Below are 23,815 nucleotides of genomic sequence, written 5' to 3' on the forward strand. Positions count from 1 at the left end.
CTGGTGGCTCAGATGGTAAAAAATCTAGCTGATTTCCTGGTGGCTCAGATGGTAAAAAGTCTGCCTGCAATGCAGGAGACTTGGGTTCGATCCCTGGTCTGGGAAGATACCCTGGAGAAGCGAACAGCCACCCACTCCAGTACCTTGGCCTGGAGAATTCCATGGACTGTATAGCCCGTGGGATCCACAAAGAGTCATACACGACTGAGTGACTCACTTTCTGGGAAGATCTTTCATGCCGCAGAGCAACTAAGCCCGAGTGAACTGTGCTGTAGTGCTTGGGAGCCAAAACTGCTACGCCCACAGCTGCAACTGTTGAAGCCCAGTGCCCTAGAGCTCATGCTCCACAACAGGAGAGGCCACCACAGTGAGAAACATGCACCCCACAACTAGGGAGTAGCCCTTGCTCACTGAGAGTAGAGAAAAGCCTGCACAGCAATGGAGATCCAGTATAAGCAAAGATAAATAAAAATTTAAAAAAACTCCCTAGATAGTGGGTATAGAAGTATAGAAGAACATACCTCACAGGATAATAAAGGCCATATATGACAAACCCGCAGCTATTGATAACATTCTCAACAATGCAAATTAAAACCACTTTGAGGTATCATCTCACATCTGTCAGAATGGCTAGCATCCAAAAGAACACAAATGAGAAATGAGAAAAGAGAACTCTGATACACCATTGGTGGGAATGTAAACTGGTGCATCTACTGTGGAAAAGAGTATGAAGTTTTATAACAACACTAAACATAAAACTACCACGCTAGTCAGTTCAGTCATGTCTGACGGTTTGTGACCCTATGGACAGTAGCCTGCCAGGCTCCTCTGTCCATGGTATTCTCCAGGCTAGAATACTGGAGTGGGTTACTATGCCCTCCTCCAGGAGATCTTCCAGCCCAGGGATCAAACTGATATCTCCTGTGCCTCCTGCATTGTAGGTAGATTCTTTACCGTTGAGCAACCGGGGAAGCCCCAAACTACCATATGACCCAGTTATTCTGCTCCTGGATATATATCTACCAGAAACAAAAGTACTAATTTGAAACAATAAATGTGCCCCATGTTCATAGTAGCATTATTTATAGTTGCCGAGATATGGAAAGAAACTAAGTGTCCATCAACAGATGAATAGATAAAGAAAATGTGGGTATGCTGTTTCAAAGGTAGAGGCGAAATGGTCTAAGATGAAAACATACTGAACCATTAATTCCATCCAGAGATAAAAACTATATTGATTTTAGGGTCAACATTTCCCTTGACCCAAATGTATTCCTTCATAGAACATTCTGTAGTGATGAGTGCTCACTGATGGAACTTAGGGGAATAAAGGATGTCTCCTTTTCTGGTAGGTGAAGGTGAGGACATCAAACTGTTCTTAAGCACACACAGCACCCAGCCCATAGTCAGTGTTCAATAAATATTTATTCAGTGAGCTAATTATTTCTGAGAATACTGAAATGACATCCAGGCACAGGCTGTGAACTCTTAACACTGCCAGTTATAGCGCTTCAGTGTGGAAAGACACCAGCACTAAATGCAGTTCTACAAATTACTGAATTGTTCACAAGGTACTTATTCTTAATGAGATGTCCAAAATGTACAGTTGACTCTTATCCACATTTATCTAATTATTCATTTCTTCCAAACAAGTTGTATTACATAGTAGGATAAGAGAAAGAAATTCTGTCAGGCCATCTACAAAATCCTGTTCTTTAAATGAATATTGAAATAGTTCTAGTCTTACTAACAAATCAAGACCCTTTCCAAAAATTGTATATATAGGGTTTGGGAAGCACAACTCCATCTGGAAGTAATTAACCACATAAAGAGAACATACTTGGCTTGTCATTTCTGGTTAAGGATGAAGTGTCTCAATCTCCTGGTTGTGGATATTTTTCCCTCTTAGAGAACAGTTAATGTATAAAACAGCATACTTTTCTACTCTATCAATCATTCAGCCAATCTTTATACCTAAGAAATATTTGGGGGGATTTACATCCTCTAAATATTCTAAAGAATATTTTAAATGTTTTAATTTCATTTCAGTTATCATTTTATAAGTTACAATCCCTCCAAAGTTACAAATTAAAATTGACTACATAAAATTTTGATATAAACCAAGTTCTTTTGCCTGAGCATTTTTCTTTTGTCACTTAAATAACCATGAGTACACCCTTTACCTCATGAAAGAGTAAATAATTTTTCCCACAGATTGGCTAAATTGAGTTCTGAACCAAGTTGAGTGGCTGGTACCCTTGAAGCTGATTAGTAAAACAAAGTATTCAGCTTAACAGAGGAGTTGATTTAAACCAATAAAGAGCAGGAAACTCGGAGCTGAAGGTGAACCCAGCTCCTGACATGGCCCATTGTTTCCTGGCACACTAAGGCACTCATCACATTAAGTGACCTCGTATCTCATCTGGACTAAATACCAAAGCTGAATGCATCTATTTAAGGCAGATGTAGCCTCATCCTCGAATTTCCAGATCTAAATCACTGTTGTCCTTTCTCATTTATTTTCTAAATTGGCAGCTTTTATAAGAATAACTGAAGAAAAACAGGTTTCATAAGGAGGAGGCAGCTGGGAGACTAGTATATCTTCCTCAATTGTGTAGAAGAGAATCTTTGAAGTTTAAATTTAGCAAACATAAACCCTGAATATTAACGATGTCCTATGAAAGAGACTAAATTTACAAATAAAGCCTAAGTGGATGGGAGGAAGCCAAGCTCACAGATCTTCAAGCTACAGTTACTCAGTTATAGCATCAAAACACTACGCGAAAGTGTTTTAAGTCAGACAATTTTAGAACTTACCTATATAGATGAACTATTATATCTATTCCTAATTTTGACACTGACTCTAATACTTAACTTCCATCAAACTCCCCCACCATTTTCAAAACCTTCCGATTGCAGACCAAATTCCATACTCAGACACAGAACTAAACCATGATTTAAAAAAAAAAAACCCCAAACAAACAATAAAGCAAAACAAATTCCCATGTTTAAGGAAATAAATGCCAGTTTAGGGCGATTGGGGAGCTATAAGGGATCCTTAAAGTGGATAGATCTCATGTGATCCATTTGAAAATAGCCATACTTAAGGGAGATTTTTTTCTTTCCTCTAAGTTACTTTACTGTAACAGGATATAGTACATTTTCTTGTTTTTTAGTAGCTAAGTTGTGTCCAACTCTTTTGCAACCCCGTGGATTGTAGCCCACCAAACCTGTCCAGGGGATTTCCCAGGCAAGAATACTGGAGTGGGTTGCCATTTCCTTCTCCAGGGGATCTTCCCTATTCAGGGATTAAACCTGGGTCTGCTTCATTGGCAGGTGCGTTCTTTACGGCTGAGCCACCAGGGAAGCCCCATAGTTTATATAGCAAACAAAATGTGTTAATTGCCTGTTCATAATATCAGTAAGGCTTCTGGTCAACAGTTTGTTAGTAGTTAAATTTTGTGGGGAATCATAAGTTACATGTGAATTTTTTATTTTTTTGGCCTCACCATATGTGAGATCTTTAGTTCCCTGATCAAGGATGAACCTGCAGTGGAAGTCTTAACCGCTAGATCCCCAGGGAAGTCCCTGCATTTGGATTTTTGACTATGCAAAGGGTCAGCCCCTCTAACCCTTGTGTTGTTTAAGGGTAAACTATATTTTGTTAAATAATCTTAAAGACGTTATGATTTTCAGGTTTGTAAGACAAAGTTTTCAATTTCTGAAAGAATTGAGCTGCTGTCTAAATGATATCAAAGGGGCAATCTGCCCATCAAACTGTTTAATTTGCTTCTTTATACAGAAAGAAAATTTCCAACTAAAATTGAAATACGATGATTTCTATGTTCTAGAACTTCAGGGTTCAGTGCATTATGCCTTCAAAAAGTCTGCACAAAAAGTTGAACACAAAAGCATTCAGCAGGGGACTTCTTTTGGAGCACATAATTCAACTCCAAATCATTCCGCCTTAGGGGCAAAAAGCTTCCACTATTACTCCTGTCAACCCTGGAATATCAATCCCCAGCTTCCACTGCACACTGTGTGGGCTCAGGCAATTCTCCTGCCTCTCTTTAGCATATTAAGGGAGATTTAATAAGCTGAGCTGTACCCTATCACCATCACTTGTGGCCTGACCATTCCGAATATTTTTTAATCCTAAGAATAACAGAATAACAAAACACCATTTCTCTCAGGCTTGCAGCCTCATTTACCCAAGAATAATGACTCCAAGTTATACAACAAGATGGCAAAGTTATTGGAAACTGGGTCACCTGAAACTTTTGTTTTCAGTCCCATTTTTCAGAAAAAAAAAAAGAAAAAAAAAGAAAAAAGGGTTTTGGAGGGAAAAAAATCATGAGGCAATAAGAGCATTTATGACAGTGTGTGTGGGTTTATAAAGTGTATGCAAGATAATACCAAGAAACAACTCAAAAATAAATCATTCCCAATAGCATAAAAAATACTTAGAAATAAATTTAACAATATAAAGTTCAAAATGTATTTGAAAACTACAAAACATTTTTTTAAATTTATTTTAATTGGAGACCAATTACTTTACAATATTGTAGTGGTTTAAGTGAAAGTTGCTCAGTCGTGTCCAACTCTTTGTGACCCCATGGACAACACAGTCCATGAGATTCTCCAGGCCAGCATACTGGAGTGGGTAGCCTTTCCCTTCTCCAGGGGATCTTCCCAACCCTGGGATCGAACCCAGGTCTCCTGCATTGCAGGCAGATTCTTTACCAGCTGAAGATCTAAATAAATGGATCCACCACACCCATGGATTGGAAGTCTTGATGTTGTTAAGATGGCAATACATCCCAAACTAATCTACAGATTCAACACAATCTCTATCAAAATCCCAGCTGACTTTCTTAGACACTAGGCACCAAGCAAAGATCATTTACTTGCATCTTGGAGGTAATTTTGATTTGTAGATGAGGGTTTTATAAACTCTGAAACAGAAATCACTGCTCAGCCTTGAACTCCCCATCTCCAGGTCTCCCTCAAGGTAGATTTACTGAAAACCCACATAAAAGCCCTCATAACCAAACAAGGCCTGCTCTGTAATATAACCTAGTGACTGTCAGCTTAGTTTAGTGCTAACAGTGCTAAATTCACCTGGAAAAAACCTGCAGGGGTGGAGTGATGGGAGCTGAGGGAAAGCAGCAAAACCAAACTAAGAAAGAAAAAACAAACACTTCTTGACCACCTACCAAAGGTTCAGAGTTTTAAATATACAAAGGATAAAATATGTTTTAAAAAATCTTAAACTCTGCAATTTCTTGGGAAAATTTGCAAGGCTGTTTCCTTTAAATAAAGCCATCTAAGGCGCAGAGTTAGTACCAATCACTAACACAACAGAAATGGGTTCTAGTGTATGTTGTTTAGTTGCTAAGTCGTGCCTGACTCTTTTGTGACCCCATGGACTATACAGCCTGCCAGGTTTCTTGGTGCGTGGGGTTTGCCAGGCGAGAACACTAGATGGGTTGCCATCTCCTTCTCCAGTGGTTGAACCTACATCTACTGCATTGGCAGGCAGATTCTTTACCACTGAGCCACCAGGGAAGCCCAATATATTGTATACTCTCTAGTCTAATTTAGGTCGAGAGTTAGTCTCTCTAACTCTGAAAAAGGGATAGTAAATTGAGTAAAGACTAGCTTTTAGACACACTTCCTCTCCCTCTCAAATAACCATTTAAAAGCAAATCTTTAATTAAAACCACACACAGAAAATTTATGCCACTCACAGGAATTTATTCCTCCATTAAATAAGACTATAGCACTCTGAATTGTCTAGAACTGCAATTCCACCCAAGATTTATGCTAATTAAGTTTTTAAATTTTCTTACATCAAAAAGAAGACTCCTACAAAAAGGAAAAAAGAATCACTTGGGAAAAAATTCAAAGTTCTCCAAAAGAAATACATTTCATTTAAACATTTGGCCATGAGGAAGGCAGCTGTTATCCCTTACATTGATAGATGCCACAGAATATGCTAATCTATCCAGGCTCCTCCTTACACAACACACACTGTCGTACAGTCAGAGAGTTGACACATGAAACTTCCTCCCAAAGGCATAGACAGGGGCGCGGCATTTACACTGGCCAGGACACTCATGGTTTTACTTGACAGGAGTCTGTTAACGACAGGTACACTTAGTGGCTATCATATCTTCATATTCTTTATAAGCGATTGAGCCATCAGGCTCGATGGCCAAAACACTCAAAGGGCTATACTTGGCAGGTACACAGGATGGTCTCGGCACTGAGGAGTCAAGTTTCTCATGGATGATGTTCTGCACCATGGTGTGAATCGGAGAGCCATACCGATGTCCGACCGCCCTGGGACAGTCCCCTTTACAGTATCGAGGGTTGTATCTGTGTGGGGCCACAATCCAGTTGTCCCACTTCAGCTGACTAAAGCTAAGTCTAAAGTCATGGAGCTCACATTCATTCTGGGGAAAAAGAAACTGTTTGAAGTATTCACTCAGATTGACTGAAGCTGGAACCAGAGGCTTCTTCAATTCAGAGCTGACACTCTCCTGGTCTCTGCGGTGACGGGACGATCTTACACCCTCAGCAGCTTCTTCTCCCACGGGGTAGGCAGATAGCCCTCTCCTCTGGTCAGGACCCTGTGAAGGCTTCCTTTTAGGGTGGAGGGAATGCCACCTGTGAAAAGCCTGAGCACTTGTGTCGTTCAGATACAAAAGCAGTGAGGGCGCTACGAGAAGAGTCATGTTAAACAGGCTGTCCCGCGCTGAAGGATGCTGCAGCTGGTCTTTCGCACATGTAAAATTTACAGACATGTGAATATTCCTCTTGTGGGAGGCCACCAGAGGCTCAAGAGGAGCCGTCACATCAATCTCCATCCATTTGTATTTCTTTCTAAATTCAAACTGTGAGTTATAGGTAAATGAGTATGGAGCTCTAGGGAGAGTCTTGCTAGAAAACTCTGGCTCTTTTATCACCAGGTTGCATATACATTTAACAGGAAAGGGAAAAGAAACGGAGTTGTTGAAAGTATATAGCAAGACTGACTTGAATAAATGTTCCACAACAGTAACACGATCCAGGTTAAACAGCAGATCCACTGATGGAAGGGTTCCTGAGAAGAAAAACAATCCAACAGTAATGCCATATGTAACAGAAGTCAAATCAAGGAATCAGTACCTCAGAATGTGCTTCTGTCCCTTTTCTCCCCACTTTATCAAGCCTTAAACGTCAGGGTGGGATAGGGGTTATAAAGAAAAAGCAAGTTATCTGTACCATATCTAAGTCCCAGCACTTACTGCTGGATCACCAGAAATTCAGAATAGCTTTGGTGGGGAATTAAAAGAGAGAATCATTATATTTTGAAGTTTTAGAATCTTATTAAGTTGCTGCAAACAAAGAGAAAGCTAAAAAGGAAAGCAGTATTTTTCTCTTGGAAAGTCTTTAAGAGGAAAACTATCAAAAGACACTTGCCAGGCTTGTTAAGAAAACATTCTAAGTTCTTACCGGCAGAATCAATAAAGAAAAAGTACTTCTCTAAGTTAATTTGGAACACTTGAGACTGACCACAAATGGAAGCTCTAAACCCACTGTAACAAAACAGGACGTCAACGAAGGAGAAAGGGTTTAAGATAGCCACAAATGACCTGCTGGGTTAGAAGGGTTTTCTGTAAGTCATGAGCTAATGAATATAATTTGTTTTTCTTTTTTAAATAGCACTGCTCCCATCTTTCTCACACACACAAGATTGTTGATTAACACATTGTCCTTGTAGGGTGATCTACTGTTCCACATAAGGACTTCAGTTTTCCTCTCACACAAAGCAACAAACGTGGGGAAAACATCCTGTTTACTAAAGCACACCAACAGCTGAAAGAGGTACTGTAGGTTCATGTCCAGGCCAACATTGGTAGACTAGAAAGAATATGCAACGAAGTCAAAATACCTTTTTTTACAGTCTTGATTTTGTGACCCTGGACAAGATGCTAACCTCCAGCAGCACTCTTCCCAGGTTTTAGGGCCATTAAATCTCTTCTAGCAAGAGATTTAGCCTACATCAACCCATGAGGGCATTAGGAATAAACAGTAAGATCAAGTACCAGGTTTGTTTGGATATTGAGTACCATGCAAAGTAAAATGCAAGTCAAGGAGCAGGGCCAACTCCTTTATGTAACTGAAATGCAAAAAGGTCTTTCTTCTTCCCTCCACCCATTAACCAATCTGCTCCTACACACCTGCTGCCAGGTCTCCAGGAGCCTGCTTGTGCTGAGCACAGGGGGTGAAGAGCCGAACAGTGTTGTAGAGGTGGCGTCTGTTGGATTTAGGGGTCCCCTCCTTGGTAGCGTATGCCTTATAGAGCCTCTTCATGTAGCGCAAAGCTCTGTCATCTGGCTGCAGCCTGGGGGGTTCCCCGTGCCCATCATACAGAACCTTTAAGAGAGGGGAAAGGAGACCAGGTCTGTGTCTCCCACCTAAATGGTTCAGCAAGGACCAAGTCTCAGCCTCAGATTCCAACGCAGTCCTAGCTACAATCTGAGCTTCTCCCCTAGAAGGCAGAGAATCAAGGCTAATAGGAAAACAGAGCCAGGCAAAGCAGCAAAACCAAAGGAAGAATTCGTTGGGAAGCGCCATGGCTTGGAAGAATTAGCAAGGAACACATTTCCCCATACCAGTCTTCTTCCTAAAAACCAGGAAGAGCCTCGGTTGGTCTCTTAAATAAACTTTAGGTGTGTGGGTGGGCTAGGTTCACTTCTGTAATCAGACCTTAAGGATGCTTAGCTGTGGATAATTTTTATCAGCTGACAACACCCTATTCATTCAGTTTGTCCTAATTAGATTCAGATTTACTTGGCCATATAGTTTTCCTTTTCCTTTCCCCTGGCATTTATTTAAAATCTCTTAACTTAATGGACTAGCTATGTAGCTGAAAGGCTACAAGGAGTGATCTTTAAAAAAAAAGCGGCCGATTTCTTGAGAGAGATTAGGATTTTTAAAATGTTCCCTAGATGCTTGCTGAAACTTCGAAGGCATGGGGAAAAGCTAATTATTCATGATGATACCCAGATCTGTTTGTATGCAACTTATGGTATTGGGTTTACTCTTCTCCCTGGATCTGTACCACCTCTCCCACTTCCAGGTGCTTAGAATATTTATTTACTGCATGTTGATTTGGAGGGTGAGAGAAACTCACAACTGAAATTGAGATTCCAGAGAGCAGAGAACTGCTATTTTGCCTAGTTCTCACAGCCTTTTAAGGATATGTACTTGGAATACTGCAATATGCTTTAAAAAGGAGGACATCACATTTAATCTTGACTCACTTTAAAGTATAATATCTTGGTGCCTTTATTTGGGTCTGCTCATTCATCTATGCATACTTTAATTGAAAGGTTTAAAGACGTTTTCAGGTGCTAGAAAATAAATGAAAGGTTTGCTTTTTATTAATCACTCAAATGGTGGGAGAATTTGCTAGGTATTTTTGTTCTTACCTGTATAAGTATTTATGTTCTTGCCTCTGAGCTAAGATCAGGTTAAAGATTATGTTTCAGATAAATGAGACATGGGTACACTAAGAAGAGCTGAATATACTCACCGTGTAAGATACAGAACCAGTCTGTGCAGTACCCAGGCTGATAAAACCGAGGTATACTGGTAAATTTTAAGTTCATTGTCTGCCAAACCTCCCTGGCTCGGATCTGCCAAGGAGGGTTATAAAACACACCCAAACTGCTGAATGAGAACTTAGTCCTAGATTACACATGGCCAACAATTCCATGAAAAAAACATTTACAGACACGTTGCATCAAGTGGAAAAGTCAGTCAGCTGTACAGGACAGCAGTATCCTTAAGTAGAAAGCACTTTCCGAAAATGGAATCGCCTCACACGCGACGTTCCTGCCTTCCTCCTGGGCAGTGAACAGTGGGCAACATGACATTCGGCCCCAGGCAGAACTCTGTGAGGGAGAAGCCGGCTGCGACGGAGGTTGCCTCTTCCCTCCTACAATCACTAACAGCTGTTCATCACTTGCTGTACTATTACCTAAGGACTCTTGTGGCTAAATGGAAACATTTTTATTATCTCTTGGGAAAGTCTACACCCTGCCAGTGGATTCTAATCCGGTGGCTGACAAGAGAAGTCTCAGATCCGTGTCCCTGATTCGGGTCTTGCGGCCGCTGAGGGCCTGATCATAGCCGATTCCGGTTCCAGCTTACTGGACATGACAGTACAAAACCTCGCGTTGACTGCCAGGCGGCGGCCTCAAAGACGCTTTCCACCGCGCCAGGACATCCGACCCTAGGGCAGCTCTGGAGGTTGACAGGCCCCTCGCTCTTCTACTCTTAGTCCGTCCGATTTCAGCCGCTTCCTGAGGCTCCGAGGAAAGCCGGGAACCGAGGAGAAGACTGAGGGGATCCGGTGGGGGGCGCCCCGGGATCCCAGAGCCCGCCCAGAGGCGCTTAGCCCCACCCCAGAGCAGGCACCGCCCACTTCACGTCACGCGGCGGGGGCACGTCTCTTCGGCCCTGGGGGCTATGGCGCGGTCACCTGGAGACAGTCGGGAACTAGTTCTCCCGGAAGTGACCTCACCGCCTCCTGGCGCGGCGTCCGATCCTACCGGAAGTGGCGGACGGAAGCCGGAGGGTCCCGTGGTGTAGTGGGCGAGGTGACCTCGGTGTGTGAGTGGGGCCGCATCGCGCTGTCTCGGGGACCCCTGGAGGGTGGGGTTGCGTTCTGGGTTGGGAGGATGAGGAGCGCCGCGGAAGGACTCGGGTTGGCGGCGGCAAGTCCCGGGCTTGAGCCCAACGCTTGTCCTCCCTCCGTCTTGCAGAGGCCGCCTTGACCATGGGCCGCCAATTTGGGCATCTGACACGGGTGCGGCATGTGATCACCTACAGCTTGTCGCCCTTCGAGCAGCGCGCCTTCCCGCACTACTTCAGCAAGGGCATCCCCAATGTGCTGCGCCGAACTCGAGCGTGCATCCTTCGCGCCGCGCCGCGTGAGTGCCCTGGCCGCGCGGAGGGGCTAGACTCCCATCCACAGAGGGTGTTGAGGGTCCCCTCAGTGAGCACTCTGCATATAAACACGCTTTCTCTTTCAGTAGTCCTGAATGCCGTTGAACTGATCATGTCCTCCCCATCTTACAGATAAGGGAGTTGGGTCACAGAGAAATGATTGGCTCAAGGTCACTTGTGTGATTCCAGTGTCTCCCTCTGAGGTCACCTTTACCCACTTCTTTTCTAGCAGTGAGCTGTTTTGTGTTAAAGGTGCAGCAGATAGTGATGATAGTTGAACATTTTGACTTTGCTAAAACCCACAGAAGTGTACATTTCAAAATGGTTGAACGGTGAAGTTTATGCTATGTGAATTTGACATCAGTTTTTAAAGCATTTTAAAATGTGCAGCAGGGGAGCGATAGGGAAGATTTGGTCACTGTTCACAGTTTTCCTGGATAAACCCCTTTCTTTTACACAGCTGAAAAATCAGTTTGTAGCGTAAGCTTTTTGATCATCTGGTTTAAGAGTGATTTCTGAAGAACTAGAGACAGGAAAGCAGAATATAAGGTGAATCAGAAAAGAGGACTGGGATCCATGTGTCTTGTATGTGCTCACTGCTTCCTCTCATTTATTTTTATAGCGTTCGTAGTGTTTTATCTTGTCTACACATGGGGAACGCAGGAGTTTGAGAAATCGAAGAGGAAGAATCCAGCTGCCTATGAAAATGACAAATAAGCAACTCATCTGGATAATGGTTCCTTGTCTCTGAAAGACCCTTCTCTGGGAGAGGAGAGTATATTGTAGTGTCTTGAAGACACAATAAACTTATTATGGGCTTCACTGTTGTGATTTTGTGTGTTGTGTAAGCAGAGTCCTTGGATGTGATTGCCAGTTTTCAAGTGCATAAACTCCTCTCCGCCAGCATGATTCCTGAACCATTTTGGCTAGTCTGAGTTTGGGAAGGAGTGTGGCTCACCCCTTGTTCTGTAATCTACAAGACTGTAGCTGCATCAACTGTAAGGAATGTTAGCTCCCTGCCCACTGCTTCCATATTGACAATAAAATCTAGTAATTACTATGTGTCAGGTATTAACCCTTTACACAATGTCTTTTAACCCTCACAACTACCTTTGGTGTTTTTTCCTTCACAAGTACCTTTGAAGTATCACCATTACACTCATTTTGCAGATGAGGACACAGGCAGAGAGGTTAAGTAATTTGCCCCAAATTGTACAACTAGTGAATGATACAATCTGGCACTGAGGTTTCTGTTCTTAAAGCTATGCTGTTCTACATGATAGCTATCAAAGGAAGAGGTGAGGTGACTCCTTTGCCTCTAGAACTGAGGTCAGCAAACTGGCTATGTTTGTACCAGGTTGCTAAAAGTGGTTTTTAGCCATGTATGACCCATAAAACCTAAAATATTTACTCTCTGACTCTTTATGGAAAATGTTCACCCCTGTCTTAGAGCCTTTGAATTATCTTTCTAGTGGAAAAATTACCCTTTTCCCTTCAGGAGATGGTGGGGGTAGATGTTGGCAGTTTATGCTTCTGGTTCCCTACTCCATTTCTAGAAACTTCCTCTTTGCTAAGGAGCTGTCCTGCTGGTCCAGAGCAGCAGTTCCACAGAGTAGGTCAACTTCTGGCTCAGGCTGTCTTTCCTTCTTACTCTATAATTCCTGCCTTTCATGAACCAAAACTACCTCAAAAATCTGTAAGGTATCAGGAGATTGCATTGATTGTGAGCCAGGATAAGGAGGTACAGCTGAGACTAATAGGCCTGGGGCTCATATCCTTTTAACTTGCGTCCCTAATGTGTGGTAAAGGCAAGAAACCCTCATTCTTGAGCTATGAACTGCTTACCCATAAAATAGGTATATTAAGACAAAGCCACAGGGCTGAGGTAACTGAAATGTAAGAGTCTGGTAAGGTAGTGCAGGCCTAACAGAACTGTGGTGTGATGAAAACTAGCCTCACCAAACTGCAATTTTCCTGTTTGGCTTCTTGTCCAAGTTTATTCCCAGGGCTTGCTGCCTGATATGCAACATATTTGGGTCATAGTCTCCTTTGAGAATCTGATGAAAGCTGTGAACTTAAGGTGTAAGTGTACCCATTCTTAATCTTGCATAGTCTGAACAGGTTCATGGGCCAGGGGAGGATCAATTACTTCCTTGACAGGCCATTGATCTGTTTCTTTTTTCCCTCCAATTTTAGCCCCTAGCTTCCTAGGTGGCATGGCCATCCTTGTCCCATGTTTGCTTCATTTTAGACTTTTATTCCTGGTTCTTTGAATGCTTTGGAGATTCCAGCCCCAAATCAAACTTAACCCTTTCTTAGTCTAGACCAGGTACTGAGCCTTTGGTCTGAAATCTTTTATCCCAGTAGTACTCTACTGAGAAGACTGTCCTAGAAGCCTTTCCATGCACTAAGCTTCTACTTCCAGATAAAATTGTTAAGCACTGCTTTAAGCCTGTCCCTCACTAAAGGACTTCCCTCTCTGTGTTTGGTGACTCAGAGCTCTGTGTAGTAGGGTCCTGGAGGGTGGGGGTGGTGATGGTGGTGAGGGGTGTGGAATATGAATTACAGCTCAGTACACCTGTACATGACTGGGATCTGTGATCATTTTATGGACTATTCTATCTGTAGAAATTCGTAAAGAAACTGAAAATCGGTGGTCTCTTAAGAGGGACCAGTGTTGTGGGCCTCTATCCCTATAGAGGATCCACTTGGAACCTCCAGCCCAGGTGTGGCTGCTTCACCTGCTGCTGGGGCACAATCACTTTTTCATTTAGCCCTCCTTTTCCCCAGCAATGCTCCTGCTCCCACAAAGGCATTTATCTCTGGTCTGCATAATGCTGTGAAGGGGACACTTCCATCAGCCAACACATTGCCAGAGATGCAGGCCCAGAAGTCAATGCCAGTTCTAGCCAGCAATTGAGCAAATACACTCTATTTGTTGAAGTTTTACCCGGAAAAGTTTTTCCATTTCAGTCTTTCATTTTTCATTAGGCATGTCCTACTCAGGGACACGAAAAAAGTTTCCAATTACTGCCAAGCCCTTCATGATCTTCCCTCCACCTGGAATGTGTTTCAAACAGCTGTTCATGTAGCTACCTCCTCGGTCTCCCATTTCATCCTAGGCACTTAACTTCAGAAACAGAAAATCCCTTGGAGTTGTATTCAAAGTTACCAAGCTGTAAGCTATCAACTGTGCTTGTCTCACTTTCTTCTTGTAAATTAATGATTTGAAACCCCACATGTCAGTGCCTGGGAGGCCTCACAGAGGTGCTCCCATCCATCTCATTGACACAAGAGACTAAAGCTCAAAGAGGGGCAGGGCTGGCCTCTGGTCAGCTAACTTATGTAGGTCCCTGGCTTCTGCTTTCCAGCCAAGCATTTCTTCTTCTTACGGCTGCTTAGACCTTTCTGCTGGAGAAAGGAACATGTACTTTTATGTTGATTCATTCAGCAAAATACTTGATTGTACAGAGCCCCTGCACTTTTAAATATTTTTTAATTTCAGGAATAGGCCTTCACAGCTACTTAAGGGTTGTGGGATGGACATGCCCACATCTGGACAATTCTGTCACTTTAGCTGAATGCTGTCTGGATGCCACTTTGCTTTTAAAAGCTTGATTTTAAATAAAACAACTACCGAGTTAGTGTAGACACACATTAGTGTAGTTAGTGTAGAAATACTCTCCTTCACAGTGATTCCTCCATGGGCAGTAACTAATGGATCTTTTCTTTTGGGAGGAGGGATGGCATACAGGATGGAGGCTTGGGCCACAAAGGCTTCTGCAGTGTTGGCACACCCATGACGAATAGCCAGTCCTTTATTCCCCCTACAAAGAGGGGCCCCAAAGCCCCAGGCCTTTCCCTTGGCTGTGGTATTGGCTTTGTAAGTTAACACAACAGGCTACTTTGATTTTGCCTGAAGTACAGGATGGCAGAAATGGAGGACTGGGAGAAAGCGTCCATCTTGGGAATAAGGCCTTTCCACATCCCACTTGGCACATCACTGTAGGCTTATTAAGGGGAGGTTGGCCCTCAGCCCACAGACCCAACTGGCTCTAGGCTATCACGTTGTTCAGTTTTTTGCTTACTTCATCAGATTTCTGTTCTTACCCAATGTTCACTAGGTCACCTCACAGCCTCTTCTCCATCCCACAGAAGTTCCTAGTTAAGCCCCTACTTGAGGTCATTCTGTGTCAAAGCTCAGGAGTAAAGGGAAGGAACAGCTAGTCAGTCTCAAACTTGCAGGGTTGGTTAGGTGAGTTTGGCACAGGTCTGCTTCCCCATGTTCCTTAAGTGCAAGCAATGGCGTCTGTCTCCAGGCCTGGCCTGGTCCTGAAATGACTGGGAACAGGCAGATGGATGATTTGTGGTCCTACCCTACCCAACCCCATCCCTGAGGTCTACCATACGCCCCTTTACTTCCTTGGCAAGAGGACTGGTGACTGTCCTGTATTACCTTCAGCTGTGCCGTATCTCCACCACTTTTTCTTGGGGAACAGGCAGCCTCTCACCTGCCATATCCAACCTGTGAAGATGAGAAGGGCTTAGGGAAGAGGTATCAGCCAAATGTTCAGGGAGACACAAGGCAGAAAATAAAAATCTTGTTGCGTTTCTTGGCTTTTTCTTCCGGATCAAAGGAAGATCTGAAGTCCTGTATATCTCCTTCACAGAATTCAAATTCACACCTTTCTCTACAAACTTATTAAAATATGTCATTTAATGAGTAACCATAATCACTCATGGTTTAGGGACTTGCAGTGGTTCCTACTTAAGGTGACAGATGTTTTGGGCTTTGGAGAGTTCTCAGCCCTATGACTGCTTCCCTGAAGTTGATGGATATGCTCTGTAAAAGGCTCAGTCATGTATTGGCAGGAAAGCTAGTAATTCAAGGTTTGCAATATCTGTCACTACTGTCAAGCTTTCACAGCTTAGGAGGCCCTGCTATTTCCTCAAATTTTAAAGAAGGAAACAAAGTCAACCAATACTTATTTGCCCATGATTGAAACATGTCAATCCTGATTGCCCTTCCCCTGGGAGACAGCAGGTAGGTCGGACTTTGCATTTTCTGCTGCTGGGTTTCCATTTTCTAGGCAAATGATGTGGAACAAATAATTAGGGTGACGGTCAATCTATACAAACAAGGATCTGGGGCACTGTAGGCAAGTCTGGCTGAAGCATCCTCCCACATACTTCTTTCCACAGAAGGGAGATAAGGGCCATATCCGATTGCCTGTAACAAAAGAGATCAACGCTTCTTTCCTAAATAAGCTGAAAGGACTCAACACTGTTTCTAAAGACCTCATTAGGATAATTCTATTTTGATTAGAGATTTCACCGAGCTATTTTGGAATGCAAATGTGGCTAGGTGCCTGGTTTCTCTCAATGGCTTCACGTGGCTTTTCAAAGGGGAGGAGGTAGTGCTGACTTTTGGTAAAATGGTTGAAAAAGTCTGAGCCAGCAACACAACCAAAGTCCAGATGAGGGATCAGTAAATACGTGCCTGAGAGGCAGGCCTTGAACACATTCCTCTCTGGTAGACATTAACTTATTAAACTGACCTTGACTGCAAATATAAACTTTGCCCCCATCTTACCTGGCAACCAAAGAGGTGGGTCTGTCTATAAAAAGAAGTGGGTACTGTGCCTGGCCCTTCAGGGTCCTGGATCTTATCAAGATGTGGCACCTCAAACTCTTTGCAGTACTCATGATCTGCCTGTTGCTGTTAGCCCAGGTAAGGACAGGATATGTATGTGGGTGTGTGGGGATGGTAGCAGTGGACATGGAACTATAGGCAGAACTTGAGAGCCAGACTCAGTCCTGAGGAATGGACCCCTCTGCTCTGAGTCTACTGCATCTGGGGGTGGTGATCATTATTCTAAGATAAATAGTAAGGTTTCAACTCTTCTACACCTGAGATGGCTGTCTTCGCCCTACAGGTAGATGGCTCTCCAGTACCAGAACTGAGTTCAGCAAAGAGAAGGCCAAGGAGAATGACCCCATTTTGGAGAGCGGTCTCCCTCAGGCCCATTGGAGCCTCCTGTCGGGATGATTCTGAATGTATCACAAGGCTATGCAGGTACTCCACAAACCTGCGAGCAGGGCTGGCTGGACCCAAGAGGCCTGGGAAGCTGGGCAGTGGAGAGATCAGTACATACAGACCTAATAATGAAACTGGGGTGGAGGACTGCCTGGGCTAACGATAGGGGCTTCATGGAGGACAGTCCCTCAAGAGTTAAGAGCCAAGAACAGCTCCAAACAGGTACCCTGATAGAGTGATACCTTTCCTTTCTTTGCTCTACCCTGAGACTGGATGTCAAGTACAGGAAGGAAATGCAGCAGAGGTGGCTCTGGGCACTGCTAGACCTTTGTCTTAAAAATCACCTTTCTTTTCCCTTAGAAAAAGACGCTGCTCCCTAAGTGTGGCCCAGGAATGATGTACACAACCAGGGGAAAAAGAGGACAGCACTTACCTACAACAATGCTCCATTCTATGGAATATTGATTAACTGCATTTGGCTGGAGACACTTAAGTAAAGCAATCTTGTTTTTAAATGTTTGAAGACAGATATATGCTTTAAATTGGTCTCCGTTTCTTCTTAGAATGTTGATATGTAGATAAGCATAACTAAACTTGTTAACTTAAAGAGTTTATTTTTCTATGGATACTATTAAATGTCTCAAACTGAAATTTTGGCAGCCTGGAATTCACACTTTTGAGGGGAAGGATTCATTTTGTATACTACAGAAAACCCAGCATTGCCTAATGATAATGTGTTAACTTCTTAATCTGGAAACTGCAGTGAGAGTTAACATTTCTTCAGGTAATAAAAACACACTGGCAGGTTAAAGGCAAAAGTTTAGTAATAGCTAGTGATTAACCTCAGCAAGTTCATAAACTATGGCCCCGGATCTTAACCCTTCATTGCATGTAAAGAACATATCAGTGAGGTGCAAAGACAGCCAATATTGGTTTATCTATGAACAGAGAGAACCAGAAGAAAAACCTAGTTAAACGAAACAGAGCCCAAGCCACCAAGAGTAACAAAAAGGATGTGTATGAGATTTCTGTTGGAGCAGGGAGAATTATTATCTATGCAGAGGGACCCATGGCCAGCCAGTTCAGAATTTCTTTTTTTTTTTTGCTGTCCTGTGAATTTATTGTGGTCTGTTTTTACATCATTGTGTGTGTTAGCTGCTCAGTTGTGTCTGACTCTTTGTGACCCCATGGACTGTAGCCCACTAGGCTCCTTTGTCCATGGGATTCTCCAGGCAAGAGTATTGGAGTGGGTTGCCATTTCCTTCTCCACAGAATTTCTGTAATCAGAAATTAAGACCTGGACTGGTGGGACCAGACTTTAAAGGAAGAGTAGCACTGGACCCTAATATACAAAACAGAAAGTACACAAAAAGGGCAAAGTAAGAGTTGAAAAAGTATAGAGAGCACAGTGTTTATCAACTTTAATACAGAAAATCTATTTGATATTTATTAAACTTAGTTTCTCCAGCTATGGTTTGGCATTATACAAAGCATCTTAATGACACAGTAGAGTTAAAAAGATCTTTACAAATTGAAATGTGATACCCTTGTCTCCAAATATTTTAATTGCCATAAATTTGTTTAAAAATACACATTAAACGCATGTTTGACACTCTAAACTTTCTATAATCTCAATACCACAAAATACATATAATATACTATACAGATGTGGAAAAATCGTTAGTATATAATACTTTGCTCACCATTAACAGCTTTATTACGTGAAACGCACATACTGACTTAGAAATCCTAGCTTTTGAGCCCCAAAGTACCTCTGAAATTTTAATGTATTGCAACAAATAAAAATCACAGTATATAATTCAAATTTTGGTTGAAAATGTCAGATGCCTAAATATTTTGGATAAAATAAATGTAAAACAAAGATTTGGATCATGTATAAAACAAAGGCATCCTATCAGACACTAACAGTACCTTTCTGCAGAATCAACAAGGCTTTTAATTTATCAGTGGCATTACCTCCCCTCCAAAACCCTCCCCAAAGGTCAAACCATTATTCACCAAATAATTTTAATTAAAAAAAAAGGATTTTCAATAAATATATAAGTATTTATGTCCTCCATATACAAAATTTCTTAAAACCATTCAAAACGGAGGCTGGATAGAAATTTTCATAACTGTGCTTACCAACCCCACATCTGGTCCTCAAAGGTGACGCCTTTTCAGGCACTGCCACCTCGGCCAGCTCTGTTGGTGAGCCCTGCCCATTCCCACCCTACCTCGACCCCAGTACTGTTGAATGCTCATGTCAATGATCTGCCAGGTGTGTGCATGAAGTTGTAAAATGGGGACACTTGAACAGCAACAACAAACTCAACAGTATGGATAATTATGGCATTGATCTGAAAGGCAGCATTTCCAAATAGACATATTCCAGAGAGGAACATAGCAGGTAGAAAATTCCAGTGGTAAAAAGCTGAAAAGAAACCCCATGTGGGAGCAGTAAAAGGTCATAACAGAGTATTACTAGAATTTCTTGGTGAGAGCTTTTCCCCCATGCTCTAAATTAGAGCACCTTTAGGCTGTTTCTTTTTAAGAATGGGAATTTATGCTTAGCTGAGGAACGGTGGGCAAGGAGAGGTCAAAGCTGACATTCCCCAAAGTCAACTTCATTATATGACAATTACTTGGGTTGCTATTTTCCGTTGCTTAAAGACTGGTTTAGACTCAACTCTAATGCCTTATTCTGTGACCAAACGCCATCAAAAAGAAAAATAGAAGATATTCTTTCCATTTGCTTTTCGGGAGACTGTAAGTTCTTTTTAATTAACCATATGGTTTGAGTGAACAGAATCTGCATTTGCTTTACCAACTATTAATAACTTACTTCCTATAACTTGTCAGCTTGGTTATAGGGTCTAGGGGTCTAAAATGAATTTATCTATTAGTGAATAAGTGAAAGAATATTGCTCACAAACATGAACAATTTGGCCTCTTGTCACTATATTCTAAGTCATTCAATACTTATCTCTTCTATTTATATTACTGAATAGCAACCTTAGATGTGCAATGTTATTATTGGAAAAAATTCTGCCTCTCCAACACATAGATACATGAAACTGAAATGAAATCTGTGTTTCACATAATTAGGGAATATGAGTTATAGGAATCTAGATGGATTTGAAATGTTTTGCTTTGCAATTTACTTAGGATTAAAAAACAATCTTCACAATCTGCCTAAAACATCCTTCCCAGTAGATGTTCCTGGGATCCAGAGGCAAACTTCTATAATTCAAAATACATAATGAGGCCCTTTTGTTCAATTAGCAACTGGAAAATTAAAATCCTTCCCACCCTGTATGAGCCCTATAATACTACAGAAGGGCTCAAATATATTTTAAAAGTTAATTTACTACAAATCATAGTAATTAAGCTTTAACAATCTAAAAGGAATACACATTGCACCCTTGAACATTAATATTCAAGGTGTCAACAAGAAAGTGTCTTAGATCAATAAATAATGTGGAAATAGTTGCACTAAGCTAAAATACTAAACACACACATTTTTGACAAACTAATTTCATGTTTTCATACATACATACATATATATAAAGTGTGTATGTGTATATAATTTTAAAATCCAAAGTTGCATACCCTCACACTTAGAAGAGTGCACAGCGTACCTCTCCTTTACACAACTAGGCATCACTGACTGGAGCAACTACAGACTGTTCTGAAACTCCACAGAGTGCTGCTGGCCTCCAGAGCCAGAACGTTCATTTACAACAGGTGTGTTTTGCAGGCTCTTGCTTCACAACACAAGCTTATTCAATAAGGTAATTTCTCAAAGTCATTGTCATTAAATACAAAAATGATGCTGTCTGATCTAGCTGATTAGACCTTTAATGAAAAGAAACAAACAACGATTAAAAAACAACAAACAACAGCAAACCTAATAAAGCCACAAGTGTGTCGTTCAAAGTGCAACCCGAACACCTGTGCATCCATCAGTGAAAGAGCCCCCCAGAGCACAGGCATGTGCGGGCACGTGCACACATTACTCTAGACAGCTTTTACATTGGAGAATTAAACTAGTGATGGTCCACCTTCTCTACTCTGCAGAAACTACAACTGTGAATTTATCTGAAGTATTCATTGCTTATAAAATCAGTTAACTACTTGCCCAGAAAAAGGTGGCACTGAGGCAAGAAATGGGCTAAATGCTCCCCAGTCAGGCTGGGCCTAGGCTGGACTGTGGCAACTTCAATCACCTGGAGGGAAGTGTTCCCCACAGCCCAGCCTAGGCTGGGCAATATTATACCATGTGACAACTTCTTCCACTGTAATCTGTTTGCTGGTTGCCAGTGGTATGGCTGCTGCCTCTTGGCATACAAGTGTGGTCTTAAGAGCAGTCAACAGAACAATTTTTAAAATAGTTGCTATTTTTATAATTAACTATGTTAAATACAAGTCTTAGGCTAAGTAAGTTTTAGCTACTTGTCAGAATCAGTTGTAAGTATTTAGAGAACACTGAAGACACCTATTGAGGAAGGAGGAATGGTCGCCCGTAAAGGAGTCCAAAGTACATGCTGGAACAGATGCAGACAGACAGAACTTCTGAGGAGATGGACACAGAGGAGAAGGAGTGGTGTTTCCACAGACTTTTACACTGAAAATTCAATTGTTTAGAAAAGGAGTTTGATCCATCGCCCATTACCACCTAGGGGGAAAACCCTCCACAATTAAAAGCTTGAAAAACTAATTTCCCAAGAATTAACAGTTTTAGAGACAGAATATTTTAGCACAGCACCATAAAACATGCAGGAAATTCTGCTTTAACAAATTATCAATGTGACCTGGGAAATAAATGTTCCTGCTATCTTTCAGGACTCACAAGAGACTAGAACACACTGGAACTCAGAAGTGCCCCACTGGCTGCTGTTGCTGAAAGTCTAAAAGCTTTAAGGATACTTTTTCCATTTCCAAGATATCACAGAAAATTAAGGAATCAGAGTCAGAGAAATTAGAGAAGAACAGGACAAACATTTGCTTTGATTAACTGTGGCAAGTTTCTTACTGAATAACCACCATGGATCATAGACAAGCTGTCTTCTCAAGGAAAACTGTTCCTAAAACACACTAAGATAAAATTAGCAAGATATTAGAGGCAATTTTCTCCAAGGGAAAATTGTTAAATTCAACATAAATTGAGGATCTGAATCTTCAGTGATATGCAAAAAAAACAACGAGGTACAAAACCATTAAGAAGCTCAAGATGAGGCCACAGGACAAGAAAAGTTAACTAGCTTTATAAGTGTAGATTCAGACACAGAGGGGCCACTACACCACTGGGCTTAAGAGATTTTCTATCCTTTCTTTCTCATTTCAGACCTTAGCAATCATCTATAAATAACAGGGCAATCCTTTTTTCTGATTGAATGGATTCATTTTTGGAATTGAGAGGACAAACTATTTTTTGAAGCAGCATTACCCAATAGGTTAGACTAAGTCATGTACCAAAGCATTAGCTTTTCGGAAAGAATTAATCTTCATGTGACCCTAAAGGACAACTGAAAAGGAAAGAGAATTTAACATTATTACTATAGAAGACCAACCATACGGGTGATCTGCTCCTAGTGTAAAACTTCATCTGTAAACAATCCACAGAATCTTCATTTAAAGGTAAGATTTAAGGCACACCAGACATGATAGGGGCACTAAAACAAAAGACAAGAAGGTATATTTCTCACCTTTAACTCCTATCTGCACCTTATAAGGGAAAGGTACTTTGATATACAACTCTTAACAGAGCTGGCTTATTAAGCTCTACTCCTGCTCCCCTCCCCTTCCCAAGAGAGCTCACATTGAACCAAGTTAGGTACTTTTCTAGTGCGAATTTTCTGATCCCATCAGAAACACATATCATTGATGAAGGCTTTCAAAATACAAAGGTAGTAAACATAAGATAGGTTTAAAAGGTGAAATTCATCATCTCTATATCAGGCATTAGAACCCTAAGTTGTATAGCAAAAAGCACACACACCAAAGCTCCAGGCCATTTTACATCAGTCACTGCATGCTCCTACTGGAGCATCACAATCTAGTGTGGGAAAAAAAATTTTTAATTAAAATTCTGAAGAGAGATTTTACACTACAAACATCATCAACGAAAGAGATATAGGCGGCAGCCCTCAGGAGTTGGATCATCCTTTGTTCAACAGTAACTTATTCTGTTTCAGTTAAGTGTCAAATTATTAGTAGTAACAACAACAACCAAACATATGGTTTAATAAAATCCGTAAGGTTCAAGATTGTCCTTTTATGAAACCCTTCACATGATATGCTTCTCCTAGAAAGTTTGCCTGCCCTCTTTTGTAATGCATTAAATGCAAGTTACAGTCACCTTGTGATTGCTATAGTGTTATTAACACATGTTCACAGTTCTTGAAATAATGCATACCAAATCAGAAACATTTCACTTTACATTCACATAGACTGCCATCTTCTCATATTTAAGTGATTTTCCATGTGTAGAAGAATATCCTTAATATCGTACTAAGTATAAATTCTGCAATAATAAAATTGTACTTAAGATCTGAAGTAATATCAGGTAGTAGGTGTAGAAAGAACATGTCCATATTCTAGATAAACCAACTCTTACTCTTAGAAGAGCTACCACAAAAAGACATTACTTTTAGGTAACAAAGCTCCCAAAGTATATAAATAAAGTCTACATTAAATGTACATAAAATATTCAACAGAGTAAATTTATAGGCAGAAATACCTAAGTTTTAAACTACCCCCAATCTGGGAACT

General features: G+C 41.5%; 3 protein-coding genes across 5 annotated transcripts; 2 read left to right on the top strand and 1 right to left on the bottom strand.

Annotated features, from left to right (window-relative positions):
* Nucleotides 1-5,901: 5,901 nt before the first annotated feature.
* Nucleotides 5,902-10,392, bottom strand: GDF9 (growth differentiation factor 9). 3 transcript variants are annotated; one of them, XM_052643703.1, is made up of 3 exons: nucleotides 9,587-10,392; nucleotides 8,229-8,424; nucleotides 5,902-7,108 (listed from the first exon to the last, which is right to left on the bottom strand). In XM_052643703.1, the coding sequence occupies exons 2-3, from the start codon at nucleotides 8,359-8,361 to the stop codon at nucleotides 6,144-6,146; spliced, it is 1,098 nt and encodes a 365-aa protein (XP_052499663.1). In that variant the 5' UTR covers nucleotides 8,362-8,424; nucleotides 9,587-10,392; the 3' UTR covers nucleotides 5,902-6,143. The 3 variants fall into 3 exon arrangements, with proteins under 3 accessions (XP_052499663.1, XP_052499665.1, XP_052499662.1); XM_052643705.1 differs by lacking the exon at nucleotides 8,229-8,424; XM_052643702.1 differs by lacking the exon at nucleotides 9,587-10,392 and having other exon boundaries at nucleotides 8,229-8,625.
* Nucleotides 10,393-10,524: 132 nt separating this feature from the next.
* Nucleotides 10,525-11,826, top strand: LOC128051423 (cytochrome b-c1 complex subunit 8). Its single transcript, XM_052643993.1, has 3 exons — nucleotides 10,525-10,664; nucleotides 10,821-10,988; nucleotides 11,627-11,826. Exons 2-3 carry the CDS (start codon nucleotides 10,835-10,837, stop codon nucleotides 11,719-11,721), a joined length of 249 nt encoding a protein of 82 aa, XP_052499953.1. The 5' UTR covers nucleotides 10,525-10,664; nucleotides 10,821-10,834; the 3' UTR covers nucleotides 11,722-11,826.
* A 4,852-nt stretch (nucleotides 11,827-16,678) lies between these two features.
* Nucleotides 16,679-17,438, top strand: LEAP2 (liver enriched antimicrobial peptide 2). Its single transcript, XM_052644302.1, has 3 exons — nucleotides 16,679-16,735; nucleotides 16,941-17,080; nucleotides 17,402-17,438. Exons 1-3 carry the CDS (start codon nucleotides 16,679-16,681, stop codon nucleotides 17,436-17,438), a joined length of 234 nt encoding a protein of 77 aa, XP_052500262.1.
* The last annotated feature ends 6,377 nt before the right edge of the window (nucleotides 17,439-23,815 follow it).

This window comes from Budorcas taxicolor, chromosome 7 (assembly GCF_023091745.1).
Source record: "Budorcas taxicolor isolate Tak-1 chromosome 7, Takin1.1, whole genome shotgun sequence".
NCBI classification, from domain to species: Eukaryota; Metazoa; Chordata; class Mammalia; order Artiodactyla; family Bovidae; genus Budorcas; species Budorcas taxicolor.

What these genes read in the sequence shown, in the direction of transcription:
- LEAP2 (XM_052644302.1), top strand. Translation starts at nt 16,679, where the DNA reads ATGTGGCACCTCAAACTCTTTGCAGTACTCATGATCTGCCTGTTGCTG. An exon ending in GCCTGTTGCTGTTAGCCCAG is followed by an intron (nt 16,736 to 16,940) that starts GTAAGGACAGGA and finishes TTCGCCCTACAG; the next exon opens with GTAGATGGCTCTCCAGTACC. An exon ending in TGTATCACAAGGCTATGCAG is followed by an intron (nt 17,081 to 17,401) that starts GTACTCCACAAA and finishes CTTTTCCCTTAG; the next exon opens with AAAAAGACGCTGCTCCCTAA.
- GDF9 (XM_052643702.1), bottom strand. Translation starts at nt 8,625, where the DNA reads ATGGCGCTTCCCAACGAATTCTTCCTTTGGTTTTGCTGCTTTGCCTGG. An exon ending in TCCTGGAGACCTGGCAGCAG is followed by an intron (nt 7,109 to 8,228) that starts GTGTGTAGGAGC and finishes TTTTCTTCTCAG; the next exon opens with GAACCCTTCCATCAGTGGAT.
- LOC128051423 (XM_052643993.1), top strand. Translation starts at nt 10,835, where the DNA reads ATGGGCCGCCAATTTGGGCATCTGACACGGGTGCGGCATGTGATCACC. An exon ending in CATCCTTCGCGCCGCGCCGC is followed by an intron (nt 10,989 to 11,626) that starts GTGAGTGCCCTG and finishes TTATTTTTATAG; the next exon opens with CGTTCGTAGTGTTTTATCTT.